This window comes from Labrus bergylta, chromosome 13 (assembly GCF_963930695.1).
Source record: "Labrus bergylta chromosome 13, fLabBer1.1, whole genome shotgun sequence".
NCBI lineage: Eukaryota > Metazoa > Chordata > Actinopteri > Labriformes > Labridae > Labrus > Labrus bergylta.
Window position 1 is genome coordinate 9538696 of NC_089207.1, and position 16931 is coordinate 9555626.

General features: G+C 38.5%; 1 protein-coding gene across 2 annotated transcripts; it reads left to right on the plus strand.

The window, feature by feature from the left end:
* Positions 1–1441: 1441 nt before the first annotated feature.
* On the plus strand, positions 1442–15633 carry LOC109995429 (interleukin-1 receptor type 1). Of its 2 annotated transcripts, XM_020649167.3 has the most exons (12): positions 1442–1534; positions 5458–5545; positions 6745–6994; positions 7315–7507; positions 8069–8240; positions 10951–11013; positions 11727–11862; positions 12397–12551; positions 13192–13335; positions 14161–14328; positions 14464–14729; positions 15173–15633. In XM_020649167.3, exons 2-12 carry the CDS (start codon positions 5470–5472, stop codon positions 15485–15487), a joined length of 1938 nt encoding a protein of 645 aa, XP_020504823.2. In that variant the 5' UTR covers positions 1442–1534; positions 5458–5469; the 3' UTR covers positions 15488–15633. The 2 variants fall into 2 exon arrangements, with proteins under 2 accessions (XP_020504823.2, XP_020504822.2); XM_020649166.3 differs by lacking the exon at positions 1442–1534 and having other exon boundaries at positions 5323–5545.
* Positions 15634–16931: the final 1298 nt, after the last annotated feature.

Below are 16931 nucleotides of genomic sequence, written 5' to 3' on the forward strand. Positions count from 1 at the left end.
CATTCCTTGGTCCTTTTCTGTTATCCCAGTATATCTTGGTTCCTTAATTAGTAGACTTAAGTGCAGTTCATATCAGTGTTTTGTGAATGATTCTAAACATTACTTTCAGCTATCCAGGATTTGATATCAAATATCTGTGTCAGAAGATCTTTGTGGGACAAAATCAAGGCTGAAAAACCAAAGCAGAACAAGCTCTGAGCCTTTGAAACCATTTTCCCGCTGGTGATAAAACAAATGCCCTTAGATCTGTTAAGAATTTAAGTGATTGGACTCCATGACTCCAATTTTGGATCCTTCAGCTCTTGATATAAGAATATTGTAGACACTTATATCAAGTGGTTTGTAACAAACTTCTCCTGAACTATGAATTTTATTTTTCCACATTTAAGATAAGAGATGAAAATCACAATAATTTCTTTTTGTCATAAAATTAACACAAAATTCTACATTTACATAAAAATCTGGTTATAAACAATGTTCAGTAAGAACGGTTCACTGTCAATAATAGGCCTATGAGCACAAGAAGCTACGTTATGCAGAGCTTGCAGCAGAAGCAATGCAGCATGGCTGGAAGACCAAAGTCTATCCAGTTGAAGTGGGATGCAGAGGATTTGTTGTGTCGTCTACCATCAGACTGCTGAAGGAGCTTGGAATCCACGGTCAGGCTCTGCGGAAGACCATCAGATCACTTTCAGAGGCGGCTGAAAGAAGCAGCCGGTGGATTTGGATCAAGCGGAAAGATCCATGCTGGGTGAATCTTTGGGACGGTTTGACACGGGACACACGCTGAGAGCTGATCATCCTTCAGCGGGCCGCCCTTGTGGAGGGTGTACAGTGAAAGGCCGAAACACCCAGTGATGCAAGGGTACACTACTGATGATGTGGCCTGTGCTCAACTGTCCTGAAGGTTACCCAGGCCAAGATACCCGTACCATACCGTACATCAATTTAGTTTCCCAGTTTAACTTGACTTTTAATAGATTTGTATCAAAGTTTAAAATTCTGATTATGACAACCCTACTTAAAGAGCCCATATTATGCCCTTTTTGGGGTTCGTATATTTAATCCATGTATCTACTTTTGTACGTTCACAATAGCTAAAGTTTGAAAAAAGTGTCTGTTTTCATAGACTACTACTCCTCTTTGCTCCCTCTACACTCTGAGTCCAGCAGCTGCTCTCTGTTAAGCCCCCACTGTTAGACCCCACTGTTAGACCCCACTGTTAGACCCCACTGTTAGACCCCATGTGGGCCAAGTCTTCTCTGATTGGTATATAGGGCATATAAAACCAGAAAAAGCACAATATGGGACCTTTAACAGTGCATTGAACATCAAAGTGATGTTAACAGAGAGTTAAAAAATGCAATACAAACACTCTTCCTCCTCATGGTCACTGTCAGTACTTTTGTGTCATGTAGGTGGGACTAATCACTCTGAGTTGAGGTTAAGAGATTAAGTTTCCTCTGCTGTTCTGCTGTCGTGAGAACTCTCATCGTTCCAGCATCTACTTAGTGTCTCTGTTGCTTTTTCTCAGGTGAGTCAACCTCCTTACTTAGGCTTACCAATCTACAAGTTGACTTCTTTTTTAATCTTTTTTTGTGCAATATAAACATAGCCAGAATTCAAACTGGGTAAGAGGGGGGATAGGCAACTATAGTAAATTTTGTAAAAAAAAAAAACTTGAACTAACCCAATGTTGAGAAGCAATGGCCTTGCAGAGTAAAACAAAGCAGATTTTTAAAAAAAAACAAAAGTGCCAAGTTAAACTTCACTGTAATGTCCTGGAAATATAATTTTCTGGTTATAATTCTCACTTTGCTGGTTATAATTCCTATCCCATTCTTGAAATGAAATGTGACCTTACGTTAAAGACCATAGTTACACAGTCATTCTGCCGGAAAACATTGATGGATTTGTATTGCAACTCGACTAGTCTGCAGAGGTGTAAAACCGAAAGGTGTTTGTTTCTACATATTTCTGCTTGTGTTTTTCACAACATGCAAAATAAACCAGCATTGGAAAGGTGGCAAAGAGCCTCAAGTTCTCATCAACAAGTGACCACATTTTCCCCGAAATAGAAAAACTGAAAGTAAAAGTTATCCACAATGTGCATGTGAAGAGTTTGTAACCTTCTATTAAGGGTTAACTGTCCTCTGTATGTTGCATTTCTTTTTAGCATTGCAACACAGTGTGGTTTGACACTTCAGGAAACTTTTTTTTCTTCTGGTTTATTTATTCAGCCTTTTAGAGTAAGATACAATCTAACCTGTACTTTGCTGAACAAACATTTCATAATCTAAGTCATTTGAATGGAGTTTTAGATTCAAACAAAAAAGCCAGCGTGGGAAATCCTAACATGAACAAACATACAAGTAGTTTCATAGAACATCTAACCCCATAACCACAATGAAAACTTTTTTTCTGGTGGGAAATACATTTTCTTTTACCTTAAACTCAAACCAGTGGGAATTATTGCATGGTTACGTTTTTAGTGTTCAATGAGTCATGATTTGTGTCGAGCTTTAAAGGCTAAATGGCTGAAAGCATATTTCCAATTCTATATCTGGGATTTTATAATTTCCTTGAATTGGTGCTAGAAGTGGTGACTCATGTTAAAATATTCCCACGATGTTTGTTCTTACTCAGTCCAGATTGAGATGTCTTAAAGTTTCTAATGCCTGCTGTTGATACAGACTCTTCTTATAAGAGAAGTCTGCATTGGCTGCACTATTTGCTTTATAAATGGATTTATCATCAACCCACACATCTATAATGTGGCACTCTTTTAATTAATATACAATATATTAAATGCATTTTTTGCATGTATTTCAATCAACTATTTGGCTTTTGGAAAACTATATACATTTAGTTATATCTGCATAAAATACAAGTGTGAGTTTATTTGGTGTCTTGTATTTAAATGAGCTTAATTAAAAGAGAAGCAGATTTTCAAAGCTTATTTTACAACATCAGCAGAATAAGGTTGTCAATAGTCGATACTTTTCCATACCACATTTTAAAACAATATGATCCACATTATTTGAATGATCAATAGTACTAAAAAGTACTGAAGCTTTAAAAAAACTATGTGAAAAATGTGAGTATTTCATGAGACAGGTGAAGTAGAGAGGAATGAATCCATCAGAAACTGCAAGCAAACACCTGCACACTGTCTAAATTACACAAATACATTGGTAACGATGATCGGAGGACAATGGATGGATGACAACGTTTCTGTAACAAAACAGGACTTCATTATTTGTATTGATTGTGAGCAGGACTGCTCCCAAGATTGAACTTTGTGAAAATCCTAACTTAACTTGGATTCAAACTTGTCCACTTTTGCACAAAGCTGTTAGTGAGAGAGGCAGTTGTTAAACCATGTCCTAGCAATGGGATGAAATGTTGACATTTTATAGATTCTAACGGATAAATCAACAACATAATTACACTGGTGTAAATTTCATGAAGTCAATTTGTAGTATTATTTTAATATAGCTTAAAATTATTGTTTGATTTCTATGTTATTCGCAAAAATGATCAAGTAGGGTTACCCTCCCTTCTGCATGACCTCATGTCAACTAGGGATGGGTCATGATTATCAAATATTTGAATACTTATTAACTTATTTAAGAAATCATAACAACTAATTTAGAATCTCTTAACTTAAGGAACGATGTATCTCACTTAACACAGTTAAATGAATGATCAATTAAAAATATCTATTCTACTTAAGATTGTTATTCAAATTGTATTCCAGTAATTGCCAATAACTTTCAAGTAGTAATTTTCCTTCAAATGCCCGGGCTATATGTCAACCCCTTTAGGTTTGCCTGTAAAAATAAGTCAGTGTAAATGTTGACACGAAAAAAAAACTCCCAAACGGCTGACCTTCAGGTATAAGAAGCCCCTTAGATTACAATTTATAGGGGGCTGTCAGACAGATTTCTGCGAGCAGTGAAATAAGCAATGATGTGACAGTTGTGCACTGCAAAAGGCTGGGGTGAAAAAAAAAACCCCACACCAGCAGCAAAGTAAATTCACTGCAGTTTCTCTATGTTACTTCAACAGGTTTCTCTTCCTCTGGGGAGGAAGAGAGGTACAAATGCTGTGGTTAAAAAAAAGATGCATTGGCTATCCACCGCAACAGCTGTCTTTGCTACTTTTTCTTTGAAAGCTTCTCTGCACATCTTAGCCCTCTGTAAAGCAGTTTGACTGATGTAGGTCAACAACTTCATCTTAAATCAAAAATTTTCCGTAAGTGTAAACTGGTTGGCTTAGGTGTAGCCTAAATAAGAGGGTTGTTTTCCCTTAACCGTTTTCACTCTGTGCTTTCAAGTTTCCAGGAGAAACTAGCTTCTGAAACCGCAAACACACCGACCTACATATTGTTAAACTGACATTGGTGTACAGCAGTATCAATGTGGCTGCTGCTGCTGCTACTCACTTTAGAGCCACCACTTACAGAAGATGATATTGTTAGGGTCACGAATTGATATCTATTCGATAGTGATCAATATGCTTCGATATCAATTCAATATTACACATTAGATGAGAGAAATACCCAGATAACTACTCACAGTACCTTCTTATATTTGTTTAATAATTATTTGTTTGTATTTGTTTAAAACAATCTGACTCAAAAATGTATTCTATCATTGCATTATTCTTTAATAAACAAAGAATAAAACATGAAAGTACAGTATGATCAGTGCATATTTGTGCCTGAGCTGAATTCACAGTGCCCCCAGAACAAACAGATCACGAGGAGTTCAGGGGTAGTCCTCCTGAAAATCTCCAGAAATTTTCAGGCAAGACTGAAAGGGAACGTTCACTGGCATTAAGCAGGTTTCACAATAGTTTGGCCTAATGGGCGGTTCTAGGCAGGGGCCAACAGGGGCCAGTGCCCCTGTAACAGTGAGCTTGGTCCCCCCTGTGGCCACCCCTCCAAAAGGAAGAGCCCCCCTAATAACACATATACAGTATTTGACTCAACAACCAGACTAACAATCTAGTATTAAATATTGTTACTGAAACAAATATAAATCATGGTATTTTATGTTGTAGCATAATATATATATATATATATACTGTATATATATATATTTTGTTAAGTGATTATCTTTATTTTTCACCTGGGTTTAATGTTCCCCTCTGACAAAACAGCTGGCCCCAGTTTGACCCTGCCAGTAAAAGTGCTCTAGAACCACCACTGTTTGGCACACTTCCAGAAGTGTTAAACAATGTTTAATCAAAGTGGGAGTGGAAAAACGTTGGGAAACCCAGAGCGAGAAGAGAAAGCCATTATAGAGACAGGTTGGACTAGTACGAGGCTTGATTTATAAAGGAGATTAAACTGTTTTTGCTGAACGTTAAACGTGCTGTCACGAACAAACTGGACCTGTACCTTTCTCTCCTAAAGCTTTTCGTATTCATGTTGTCCTCATTCAATTCTAGGTTTTTTCAGCAATGGTCCTGCGTCCAACACTTACAAGCCTCCTCATTTTGCTCAGGATGTGTTGGATCTGTAAAGGATTTGAACAAGGTAAGCCGAGTCAAACTGGATTCAGAAAGCCCTTCATTAGAAAAGAGAGAGTTTATGTATATAGAGTCAGGGATTCAATTTTTTCATGTTTTTTTTAAGTATTGCATATCATTAGTTTTGGCCGAGCTCACTGGGCTGGTCCCCCTCTCCCCACAACGAGAATAACAGACCTTCACAGAAATACTTTTTAAAATTATTTTTCAATGAAGGCAATACATACAGTACATGTACAACTTAAAAGGGCAAAGTAAATATTATGTTATTGAGTAAAGTGTTTCCAATCTTCAGCACTAAACACATGTACTCTGGGCCTCCATTGATTCTCACATGCGCATCACTCCTCTTCAACACAAGAGATAGGAACACCGATGAGTGCAGGAATAAAGCGCTTATGAACACATTACACACCACCACCCAGGAGGCCGCAGAGGGATACGTTCCATGAAGTGAGGCATAAAGAGAAAGTCATGCAGTGTCACTGTATCAGAGCATTGATTGTTTATAAAGATGGATCGCAGCAGCAGACCAGACTATGAATCAACATTTTTAGTATGTTTCCCAAGACTTTAGGAAACATATGCCTGTAAGCACTGTTGCTGTAAAGTATGTTAAGTAAAATTTGATCATTTTCCAAGTTAGAACAATCACAAAATAAAAGCATTTTCCAGTACTTGCTAGCATCAAGTTAACAAACTAAGATATAAATCCAGGTCCACCTCTGAGATAGTGTGCCCAACCTTGAAAATAATGCAGCAGACGCCACTGGTCAAGTCTTTTTTCAAACATCTGCCTTACCAGAAAATCCCAATTAAATGTATCTTGTTCAATAAATAAAAGTCAATTCTCCTTTGATGATTGTTTTTCAGAGAACTGTACAACCTTCAAACATCCATTTGAAAGGCCATTTGTATAACTGAAGAAACTTGTCTTGCCAGTCCTCTGTGATTCTAATAGATAAGTAATCTAAAAAAACAAAAAATTCCCACACTGATTTTTTTGGAAAAAAGAAAGGCCCACCAGTCCTCCTGAAATGACCAAGATATTTTCAGGAGTGCATTATGTTAAAACGGCTCACTCTTGTCCAAATTCCCATCGAAAATGTCTAAAACCAAATCTCTATCAGGCAGGTTCTCTCAGATTTGTATCAATATTAAATCACCAAATAGTTAATTGATCCCCTTGTGATGATTGTTTTGCAGAGAACTGTACCAACCACAAACTCCGGTTTGAGACGGTTTATTCTGTTCCCGGTGAGGTAGCTATGCTGAACAGCACCCTCGTGTCTCCAGGTGTCTCCAACTTCACAGATGTACCTTACAACATCACCTGGTATGACTCAATGGGGAAAGAAATAATAAATCAGACTGGTCGAGTCCTGGTACTCAAGGAGACTCTGTGGTTTCTCAATACAACACTGGATGATAACAAGGAATATATGACCATCCTAAGGTAACAGAAATATCTGTCAAATCGTCTTTAGGACTTGTAGTCTACAGCTGAAATGTATTAACGACTCTTTACAATAATACATGTCTGAAGTAGAAGATTGCAGCCCCAATGCTTAGGATTGAAATGTTTTGTTTTTGACAACTTCTAATGCACTCTAACAGAAACTTTAAGTCTAAGTATTTGCCACATGCAGTTTAATGATATCATGGGTAGACATCCCTCAAAGTTTCTGCTTTTTTAGATGTATCTTTACAGATGAATGAATGAAGAAAGGACAGAAAAAAACCCAACAAATTACTTTCTCCTTTAAATTCCAAAAGGACCCCCTCTGGGTGCCACAAGCAGCGCTTAAATCTGACCGTAGAGCAACCAGAAGCTGGAAAATGTGAAAGGCCAAGAAAAGCTCATCAGATACTTATGAAGGATGTCAACGGCGTGCTGTCCTGCCCTCTGAAGAACTATATTAACAAACTGAAACGCTACAACATCACTTTCTCCATCAAGTGGTACAGAGTGAGTAGTGGGAAGGTCTTTGTGGGAACTAATGGATAATGTAAGGAATAAAACTCTCTTAAGGGGAGAGAAGAACTCTTTGCACAGCATGGGTTTATTTATGGATGATGAGCCACCCTCAGCTTAGATTTATAACATTATTTTATGTTATTTTTCCACCACTAATTGTATATCATTTTTCATGTACATGTTGGCATTGTGCAGTTGAATGTCAGTAAAAGTGCTAGAATAAGATTCTTTTGAAAGCAGCCCTAACACATGTACAGTACAGTAAATACAGGTTTGTCCACAACCGCCAAAATCTACATAAATGAAAGCTACCAAGAGTTACTTCAAGTTCATCACTAAAACAGGATTATAATAGATGGGGTATTTGTTGATGAGAATAAGAACTTAAAAGTAGGAAGACACCTCTGGATTTTACGTGATTAGTCTTGGACTACCTTCAGGCTCTGCTCACCAGGCTGCAACTTTGAATGTTGTCTACCATCATAACAAAAGGAGTATTTTTTAAGTTATGTCACTGCAAAACGCTTAACTGTTATATTTCCATTCCTTCAGGGTTGTGACCCAATAAAGGATGGGACAGGAGGGTACGAGTTTTTGGATGACACCAAATTAAAGGTTTGCAGGGCGGGTCCTGAAAGTAACAGTTTTTACACCTGCACATTGACCTTCACTCTCGCTGGCTTTACTGGATCTGTGTCAGAGACTATCAACGTAACGGTCAAAGGTAAGAACAGAGATAAGAACTGCTTATGAGTCTACTCATTCTGTATGTTCTCAATACAGCACAGCGGGGAATACATTTCAATAACATCACAAGTAACCACTAGAGGGCAGCACAACAGCCACAGCTTAAGTTTAAGGAGGCTGACAAGGGGGAAATTAGACTTCATCCACACTGCAAGCTTTAATGCTCATTTCAGATTTTTTGCTCTGATGCATTTCCTGTGTATGGTTGTTCATTTGTGTTATGTGGCCTGTATCCTGAGGCGAGCGGGCAGAAAGCGCAGTACGATTGGTGGCGGGGTGAATCTTTAACACTAGGGCAGACTTTAGTTCACACTGTGATGCAGGTGGCGATCGGAGTGGGTTTTTTTCAGCGCACACTGAACTTTCAGCGAGCATGACGCAGCAGCTTTATAACCCGAGTTGCCAAGTCGACACATGTACAGTACAGTAAATACAGCATGGCCGTGAGAGTCACTCAGCATCTGCACGCCGTGAAATTCACACAGACGTGTCCTAAGACCGGTTTATTGATAGATTATAGATCACTCTCTTCTCTGCTTAACTTAGTTACATTAAAAAAGATTATCGATTGAATTTTCTGTTTCAAATAATCTCTCCAGCTCTACGCACAAAGTGTCTCTCATCCTCTGTGCGTAATGGCACACACTCTCCCTCCCTCCCCCTCCCTAAATAATGATTTCACTATTTAAATGCGTCTTTATTGGTTTATTTTATTTTATATTCTATATATTACTGTCTTTCATTTGTACTTTCCTTTATGAAGGTTACTGTATGTTATTTAGTTATTTAAGCTGTCTTTTACTTGATTTACATTGTGATATTGTTTTTTGTTTACCTGACTGCATATGTGCATTACTCTTGAATAAAGCTAAACAAAATAAATTAAAAAAAACGTGTGAATGCGGCCGGTTCGGGAAACATAAATGACGTCACTTCCTTACTGAATGAATCAGACGAAGTAGGAACAAATATCTGCCTACTGTGTGCGCATACTGAATAGTAGGTACTAACCGCACAGCACAGATAGTAGGTACTGACTACTGACAGATTGAGTAGGTGCTTTCCCGAACCGGCCGCATTCACCCGTTTTTTTTTTGTTTTTTTTTGTTTAGCTTTATTCAAGAAGAGTAATGTGCATATAAATAGTGGTAGTAGAGAAATAATAGTAATAGTAGAAAGGGCCCTGGATGAGAAAGTTAAAGTAAGGAGGAGCTGTTTTTGTCGCTTTGTCTGTTTTGTGACGATATGCTTAAGTGCAGCATTAAGCGGAGAGGAAATGGTCTGCAGAAGGCTTCATGGTATTGGGTCCAGAGGACAGGTGGTGGGCCGAGAGTCTAGCACAAGCTTAGAGACTTCGTCCTCAGTCAGAGAGGAGAATGAGGAGAGTGCCTTTGGGCTGAGTTGGTCAGGCTCAGAAAACTGGTTACTGATGGTTGCAACCTTTTCAGTAAAATACGAGGCAAACATGTCTGGTGTGAACAGATCGGAGGGTGGAGGAGGAGGTGATTGAAGCAGTGAGTTAAAAGCAGAATTTTTTTTTCTTGTATTTGTGGCATTGCATATCTTGTTCTGATAATATGTTGTCTTGGCCGTTTTCAGGCTGGAGGAGAATGAGACAAGTCTTTGCTTATAGTCATTGAGGTCAGCGGACTGTTTGGGTAGGGGTTAGGGTTTTGGTGGTATGACACCATTAGTGGCTGTGCCTGAGGGAGTTCCGGCAAGGAGATTGTGAATTGAATAAAGAAGTGGTCTGATAGATGCAGAGGGGGTGACAGTCAGGTTTGCTGTCGAGCAGTTCCGAGTCAGAATTAAATATAGAGTGTTGCCAGCTTTGTGGGTAGGAGGAGTTGGGACCTGCATGAGGTCAAATGAGGATAGGAGAGCAAGGAAGTCTGTTGCCTGGGCTTTATCAGTGTGTATATTCATGTCACCCATTACAATCAATGTTCCATCATCAGGGATTTCTGAGAGTAGCATGTCCAGTTCCACAACAAAATCATTTAGATTACTCCCAGGTGGGCGGTAAATGATAGCAATGTACATTTTAATAGGAGCAGTAACCATGATTGTGTGATATTCAAATTGTTTTTTAGTTGTTGCTCAGTGGGAAGAGTTTATTGAATTTCCAGGTATTAGAAATAAGGATACCTGTACCACCTCCACGTCCAACAGAGCGGGGTGTGTGTGAGAACACTGTATCAACAGAAAGAGCAGCTGGTGTGACTGTGTTTGCCTGGCGGATCCAGGTTTCTGTCAGGACAAGTGCCTGAATGTCTTGACATGTTTGCAAGTGCTTGGATGAATTCAGTTTTATTCACAGCAGATTGACAGTTCCAGAGGACAAAAGTAAATGAAGGGTGTGGAGAAGAGGCTTTCTTAAGCAGAGCCAAGTTGTTAAGATTGTGTTGTTTATGACACGTGTCTTTTCCTGTTCCCATGAATGACAGAGATTTCTTTGTAGCACATGTTGCGTTTAGCAGATGTCCAGAGGAAATATGCAAAGCAGTAGTCGTGGATGCCAGGCGTCAGACGCAATCCCGCCCCAAATTTTTAGCTTGCAATCAACAGAGGGTGTGACATGTCAAGTTACTTTTGCCTCCATTGTGAACATAGCCTTTGATTTCACTCCAACTCAACCTACTCCGTGATTATTATGTAAATTCATTTCATGTTGTCTATCTTTTCAGAGGAGTACTCTTTGGTTCCACAAGTGCAGGAACCGGCCAATGAAACAATCAAGGCACAGATAGGTGAGTCTCTGTTTGAAGTTAATTTTTAGAAATATGGTCCAGTGCCATTTACATCTTCTCACATTGTTGCGACCGACTGAATAAATGCAACTTAGTTACGTTAACTGCTGTGTTTTACAAATAAAGAAAACAATGTTTCAGCTTTGATTAGTTTACAGATTTGTAAAGTCCTGGCTCTCTGATACGAACACCTTTTTAAAGAGCTGAGCTTGATAAGTTTTTAAACTCATGGTTGATTTAAGTGAAATGTGTTGTCTGGATCATCAGTCAGGCTTTTTTCTTTGGAACCAACTACAGTTGTGATATTTGTGGTGTGAGTAGCTCACATATTTAAGGCAAATATCTGTTAGTATTAGTGTTGTAGTCAATACCACACTAACTGAGACCAGGACATACCCGAGGCCGGAGGGCTCCGAGACCAAGACAAGACCCAGACATTTCGGGATCGAGACTGAGACAAGACCAAGACCATAAGTATCACTGAAAAATCATCATCCTGTGTGCACTGGGCGTGTCACTCACTGGCTGCAGCCTCAACCAGGGGATAAAAATCAAAAGTGGTCTTGAGCAGTCTTGACAGATTTCGAGGACTACAACGCTTGTTTTTATAAATCGTTTGTGGAATCCATATTCTGAAGGTATCTTTCAAAATTGATTTTCAGGTTTAATATATAATTAATTTGATTTGTGTTTTTGTTTTTGCATGTGTTCAGGCTTCAGTTTCAGCAAGCGGTGTCTGGCATTTGTGCCTTGTGTTGGGATTCCCTATTATCCTAGTATCGTGTGGACGGTGAGAGAAACTTGGATTGAGAAGAACCAATTCAATCGTGTCTACACAGGAGAAAAAAGGTTTGCACAATCATCTTTTCATTATATCTTTTTTTACTGTTGCTTTGGGGGAAATACAAATATTATAACTTAAAGTTTATATAAGATGCATGTGTGTCAAAAAAAATCAAACATACAGAGTTGAAGGCCCAAACACTGCAGAAACATTCACATATTATAGTTTTGTCTACACAGACTATCTTCATTCTTCATTCTAAATATTTATTTAGTATTTATTAGGTAATATCTGTCATAGTTCTTAGACATGTTTCCATCTTTTATATACAGGTGTTCTCAGGATAGCACATGTATTTTTTTTTTTTTTACAATGAAAGTGAATATGTTAAAGCTCTATTGAGTTGATCTCCTTTGAGCTGATGTCACTTTTGTCAGAGACATTTTTCTTACTTATTTCATTGAACTTATTTTTGACCAACAACAATGAGTACAAGAGGCAGTAAAAGATATATGAGGTAGAGCATTTCTGAAGTACACTTTACAAACTGTATACTTAAATTTTAAACTTAATTTTCCTCCTCTGCCTGTCCTCACCAGCCATTGGAGGCAAGATGGTCCCAACAGAGGTTGTTTCTTCGAGCGCGTTCTGATGTTTTCGGAGGTGAAGGAGGAAGATTTCCACATCAACTACATTTGTCAAGTGAGAAGTTCCAGTGGCTCACGTCAGGCATATTTCACTCTACTACCAGCAGGTAAAACACACACTGGTTTTTGGCTGTCGGTGCACATGATTTGTAGCAATTTTGAGAGTCCTTTTGTTGTATTCACCAGAGAGAAAGTAAAAAATTCAATATGTTTGAAAAATATTTTATTAGGGGTTATGTTGTTAACTTACGACTCACTTAAAAAAAAATGAATTTATGGAAACATAAAGTCTTATTAAAGGCTTAATATGCAATTTTTTGATCCAGCAGATGTCACCCTTGAGCACCAGCATGAAACCAAAACAACAACTGCATTTTTGTGTTAGCATGCCAATGCTAGTGATCTTTATTATGCTCGTATCTTGACACTGCATGTAACTTTAACGAAATGACCGTGATCTAGAAACACTTACATGACATTCAATTAATATATATAAAATTAGAAAGTACCTGACTCAGAATTGAATCAGTTAAAGCAGATTTTTTTTTGTTTATTTGACACATCAGCATCAGCCTATTAGCTTTATATTTTACCATTCACAGGTTTAACAAAGTTTTTTTCAAAAGCGACAGCTACATTCAAGATATTGATGCATTGATGCAGAGTATTTTTGATTATATAGTCCAACCTAATGCATGTTCTAACTCAGATAATCTGGCAAAGTTAACTACGTGTTTCTCTCTACAGATCCCAACATCATACTACCCATTGGACTGGTGCTTTGTGGTGTGATTGTTCTCTTTATCAGCAGTGTCACCGTCTACTACCTCTTTAAGGTCGACATTGTGCTGTGGTTCAGGAGGGTGTTTCCCTTTCTTTATCAAAATAAAGGTAACTTTACAGAGCAGGTGTATTACACGTCATGTGTTTGGTGCAACATACAGAATGCAATGTACTGATAGTCATTAGCTAGCTTAGCTCTTGGTTTTTGTCATTTTAACATTAAAATGTTTTTGACATTTAGTCAAAATATTAAGACAGGTAAATGTCTCCTTGTGTTTCCTTGGGGAGGAGGGGGGGAGGGTGATGTTATTCTTCTGCCTTACCTCCCAATTGCACCTCAAAAACAATACACACAGACTTAACACTGATCCGTCTTAGGCTAGCCTACACTGCAATTGAAGAACATTTGTGGCGGAATGAAAGCTCACACTGCACGACTGAATTGTTTACGACACACGACCAGAGCTCATGATTCATTAATTCAAGCATTCGCACTTGTCAATAGACAACTCCCATAGGCCGAGATCGAAGTCTTTGCGATATTCAGCTGTGTCATATGCACGGCTCAAATACACACACCAGCAAAAAACACTCCCACTCACTCACATGCACCCACTCAGAATCACCAAGAAACAAAAGCTTACTAAAAGCTAAATCATAACAAACATTCCCTGTCGGCTGGAGGTCAACAGATATTTCCTACCAACGTCTCTTTCATGATAGGAGACTAAACAACTATGCCTGCTGTAGCCATGTTGATTTTAGATTCCGTCAAAGTCAGGGAATTGGCTCGCGGCTCTGCCCTCAGTGTGCAAGTCGTATGACTGAAATATTAAACATGCCAGAAAATATGACAGTTCAGGCTGTAATCAGCCGTTGTGCCATCAGCTTGAAACCGTACTACCCTCGAATTTTCCTTTTTTTTTTGGTCAGATTTGGATGGTAAGCTCTATGATGCCTATGTGGCACATCCTCAGCCCTGTGACGCTGGATTCGGAGAGGAAGTTGAGAAGTTTGCACTTCATACACTTCCTGAAGTGTTGGAGAACACCTGTGGCTACCAACTCTTCATAGCAGGCCGTGACTGTCTGCCTGGGCAGGGTAAGTAACCTACATGGCTGAGGCAGTATTGTAGAAAAAAAATTACTTTCTCTTTTTACTTGAAGTGCTCTAAAAATATTTTTGAAAAATCCTCTAACTCCAGTTTGACGTTTCCTGCTCTGTCCCCTCCTACAGCCATAGTGGACTCGGTGGAGGAGAACTTACAAGCCAGTCGCTGTGTCCTTTTGCTCTACACCGCCTCCACCTTCATCAGCGAAAGACACACAAGCAACAATCAAACCTCAAAGAGCAGTGATATCAGGGAGAACGGTGAAATCAAGACAACAGACAACATTATCAACATGACTAATCATGGTGATAAAGAAGTCTATTCAGACACAAGGCAGCAGATTGAGTGTGTGGCAGCGATGCACAGAGCGCTTCTAGAGGGATCTCTCAAGGTGAGAAAACAAACTTGTTAATGAATATACTTGAGGTTGCATTCGAATTATATGGTTACTAACTACAGTAAAAGTAGAAAGATTAAAGGCTTACAAAAAAGTTAATACTTAAATAAAACTTGTTTTGGTGATTTAATGATCCATATTAGGGCTGGGCGATATGGACCAAAACCTATTTCTCGATATTTTTTAGCTGAATGGCGATACTCGATATCGATATGTCAGTTTCATGTGGAGTTGTTCTAATTTGATGCAAAAATAAAATAAAATCAGTCCATGTGTTTTGGAGGTTCACTTGTGAACGTTAGAGTCGAGCACCGCGGTTAATTTCCTCATAACACTTTACTTGTTTTATTACGTTGCTGGAACAGCTCAATTTCAGATATATATATTTAAAATACATTTGTATCTTCTCTCATTCTAAATTAGTTTTGCTTTTTCAGGTGGTTCTGGTTGAGTTGGAAGAGATCACCCCAGCTCAGCTTGCTCTCTTCCCAGAGTCGGTGCGTCAACTAAGGAAGAAGCAAGGTGCTGTGTGTTGGTGGAAGAACTTAGAGAGGAGGCAGAGGTCTGTGACATGTGACATGAGGAGGAGAGAAGATGAAGAGAAAAGTGGACAGGACACACCGCTGTCTCCATCCCTCTCTCCCTCCTCCAGGTTTTGGAAGGAGATGAGGTATCATATGCCTGTGAGGGGAAAGAAGAGGTGTGTCCGACAGATGGAAGAGAGTAGCTGGAAAAATGTAAATAACTGTTGACAAACCTTGAGGTTAAGATTGAGATATAATGTGAACATAAACATTACTGATTGAACCAAATATCAAGTGTTACTATAGATTGTACACCCTGTATGTATGTGTTATCTATTTCTATATCACATAAACACTATGTTTGGAGATCCATATTCAATGTATTGCCATTTATTTCACATCTATGAAAAATAGTTTTATTCTTATTACATGTTATTCATGAGGGCGTTGATCTTCCAACAAGGCTGCTCAGAGTGCTAATTATGTATGTTGAAAAATATTAAAATAGTGATTAATTTAAATCTCAACAACTAATAAATATTGACTGTAGACTGTGGAAACCTCTTACTAAATATTCAGTGGTGATAAAACTCAGGGCAGAGTTAATCTGAGAAACAAGATCCATCTGTCATCTGTCATGGTAAAGACAAGCAAATGTTTCCTTTGACGAAAAAAACCATACATTTTGTATCCTTCCTTGGATAAAAAGTGGACTGGCTCTGGTGGTTTAGCATTTTTCTAGTGGATACCAAACATTTATAAAAAAGGTTGTTTTCATACTATATGGAAATATGCTTTTTATACTTAACTTTTGTCCAAAATTTTAATATAATGCTGTAATGCAGATGCAAAAAGGGATTATACTCCAAAATGTCCACAGTATTACATGTAAATGCACTGCAATGGTTAGTCCAAGGTGCAACAGTTGTATGCTGCAATATGTTTTGTAAAATATATTACCAATACCAAGCCACAGAGCAAGCAACATGTTAGCGTGAGGCTGAAAAGGAAACTCTGAATGAAGAAATACTGTCATCCATTTGAAGGCTTCTGTTTTATAGTTCCTTATACATCAAACATCATGCAAAATCTTTATATTTAAATAGGATAAACAATCTCAGCTATATTTTTTCCCATGGACATGGAGAGAACACATTCAGTGCACACAGCTCAGTGTTTCCACTAGGTTTACAGCTTTGGGGGGGTGGGGGGTGCGGGCAGACGGACGCCGACACAAACACTTCTTGGAATCTTGGTGTTCATGTGTTGCTTTTAATGACAGCTGTCCTGTTCTATCGGAAAGGTATCCTTAAATGACTTCTTTCCCTGATTTCCGACTCTATCCACTATCCTATCTCTACAATAAAGGCACTATATTAGGGCTGCCCCCCTAATATAGTGGCAGGGGAAACACTGCAGCTTTTATCTACTCAGCTTTTCTGGTGTACAGCAGTTTTACAAGCAGTCAAATCAGATGACTCCCTCAGGTCTGTTTGTTCTTGACTCAGGAATTGGTCAGTTAGGGATATAATGATACCTTGTAACAAATTGATAGAAATATGGACAATTTAATTTGATATGACAAAAATAAATATTGCATCCTCCCTTTTTTTAACCAGCAGAGATTATGGCTTCTCTTGTTCGACGTCTGTAGCTGAAGGATAAAGGCTTA

Coding starts and splice junctions, on each gene's coding strand:
- LOC109995429 (XM_020649167.3), top strand. CDS start 5,470: ATGGTCCTGCGTCCAACACTTACAAGCCTCCTCATTTTGCTCAGGATG. Junction 8,241..10,950: donor TATCAACGTAACGGTCAAAG/GTAAGAACAGAG, acceptor CTATCTTTTCAG/AGGAGTACTCTTTGGTTCCA. Junction 13,336..14,160: donor CTTTCTTTATCAAAATAAAG/GTAACTTTACAG, acceptor TTTTTTGGTCAG/ATTTGGATGGTAAGCTCTAT.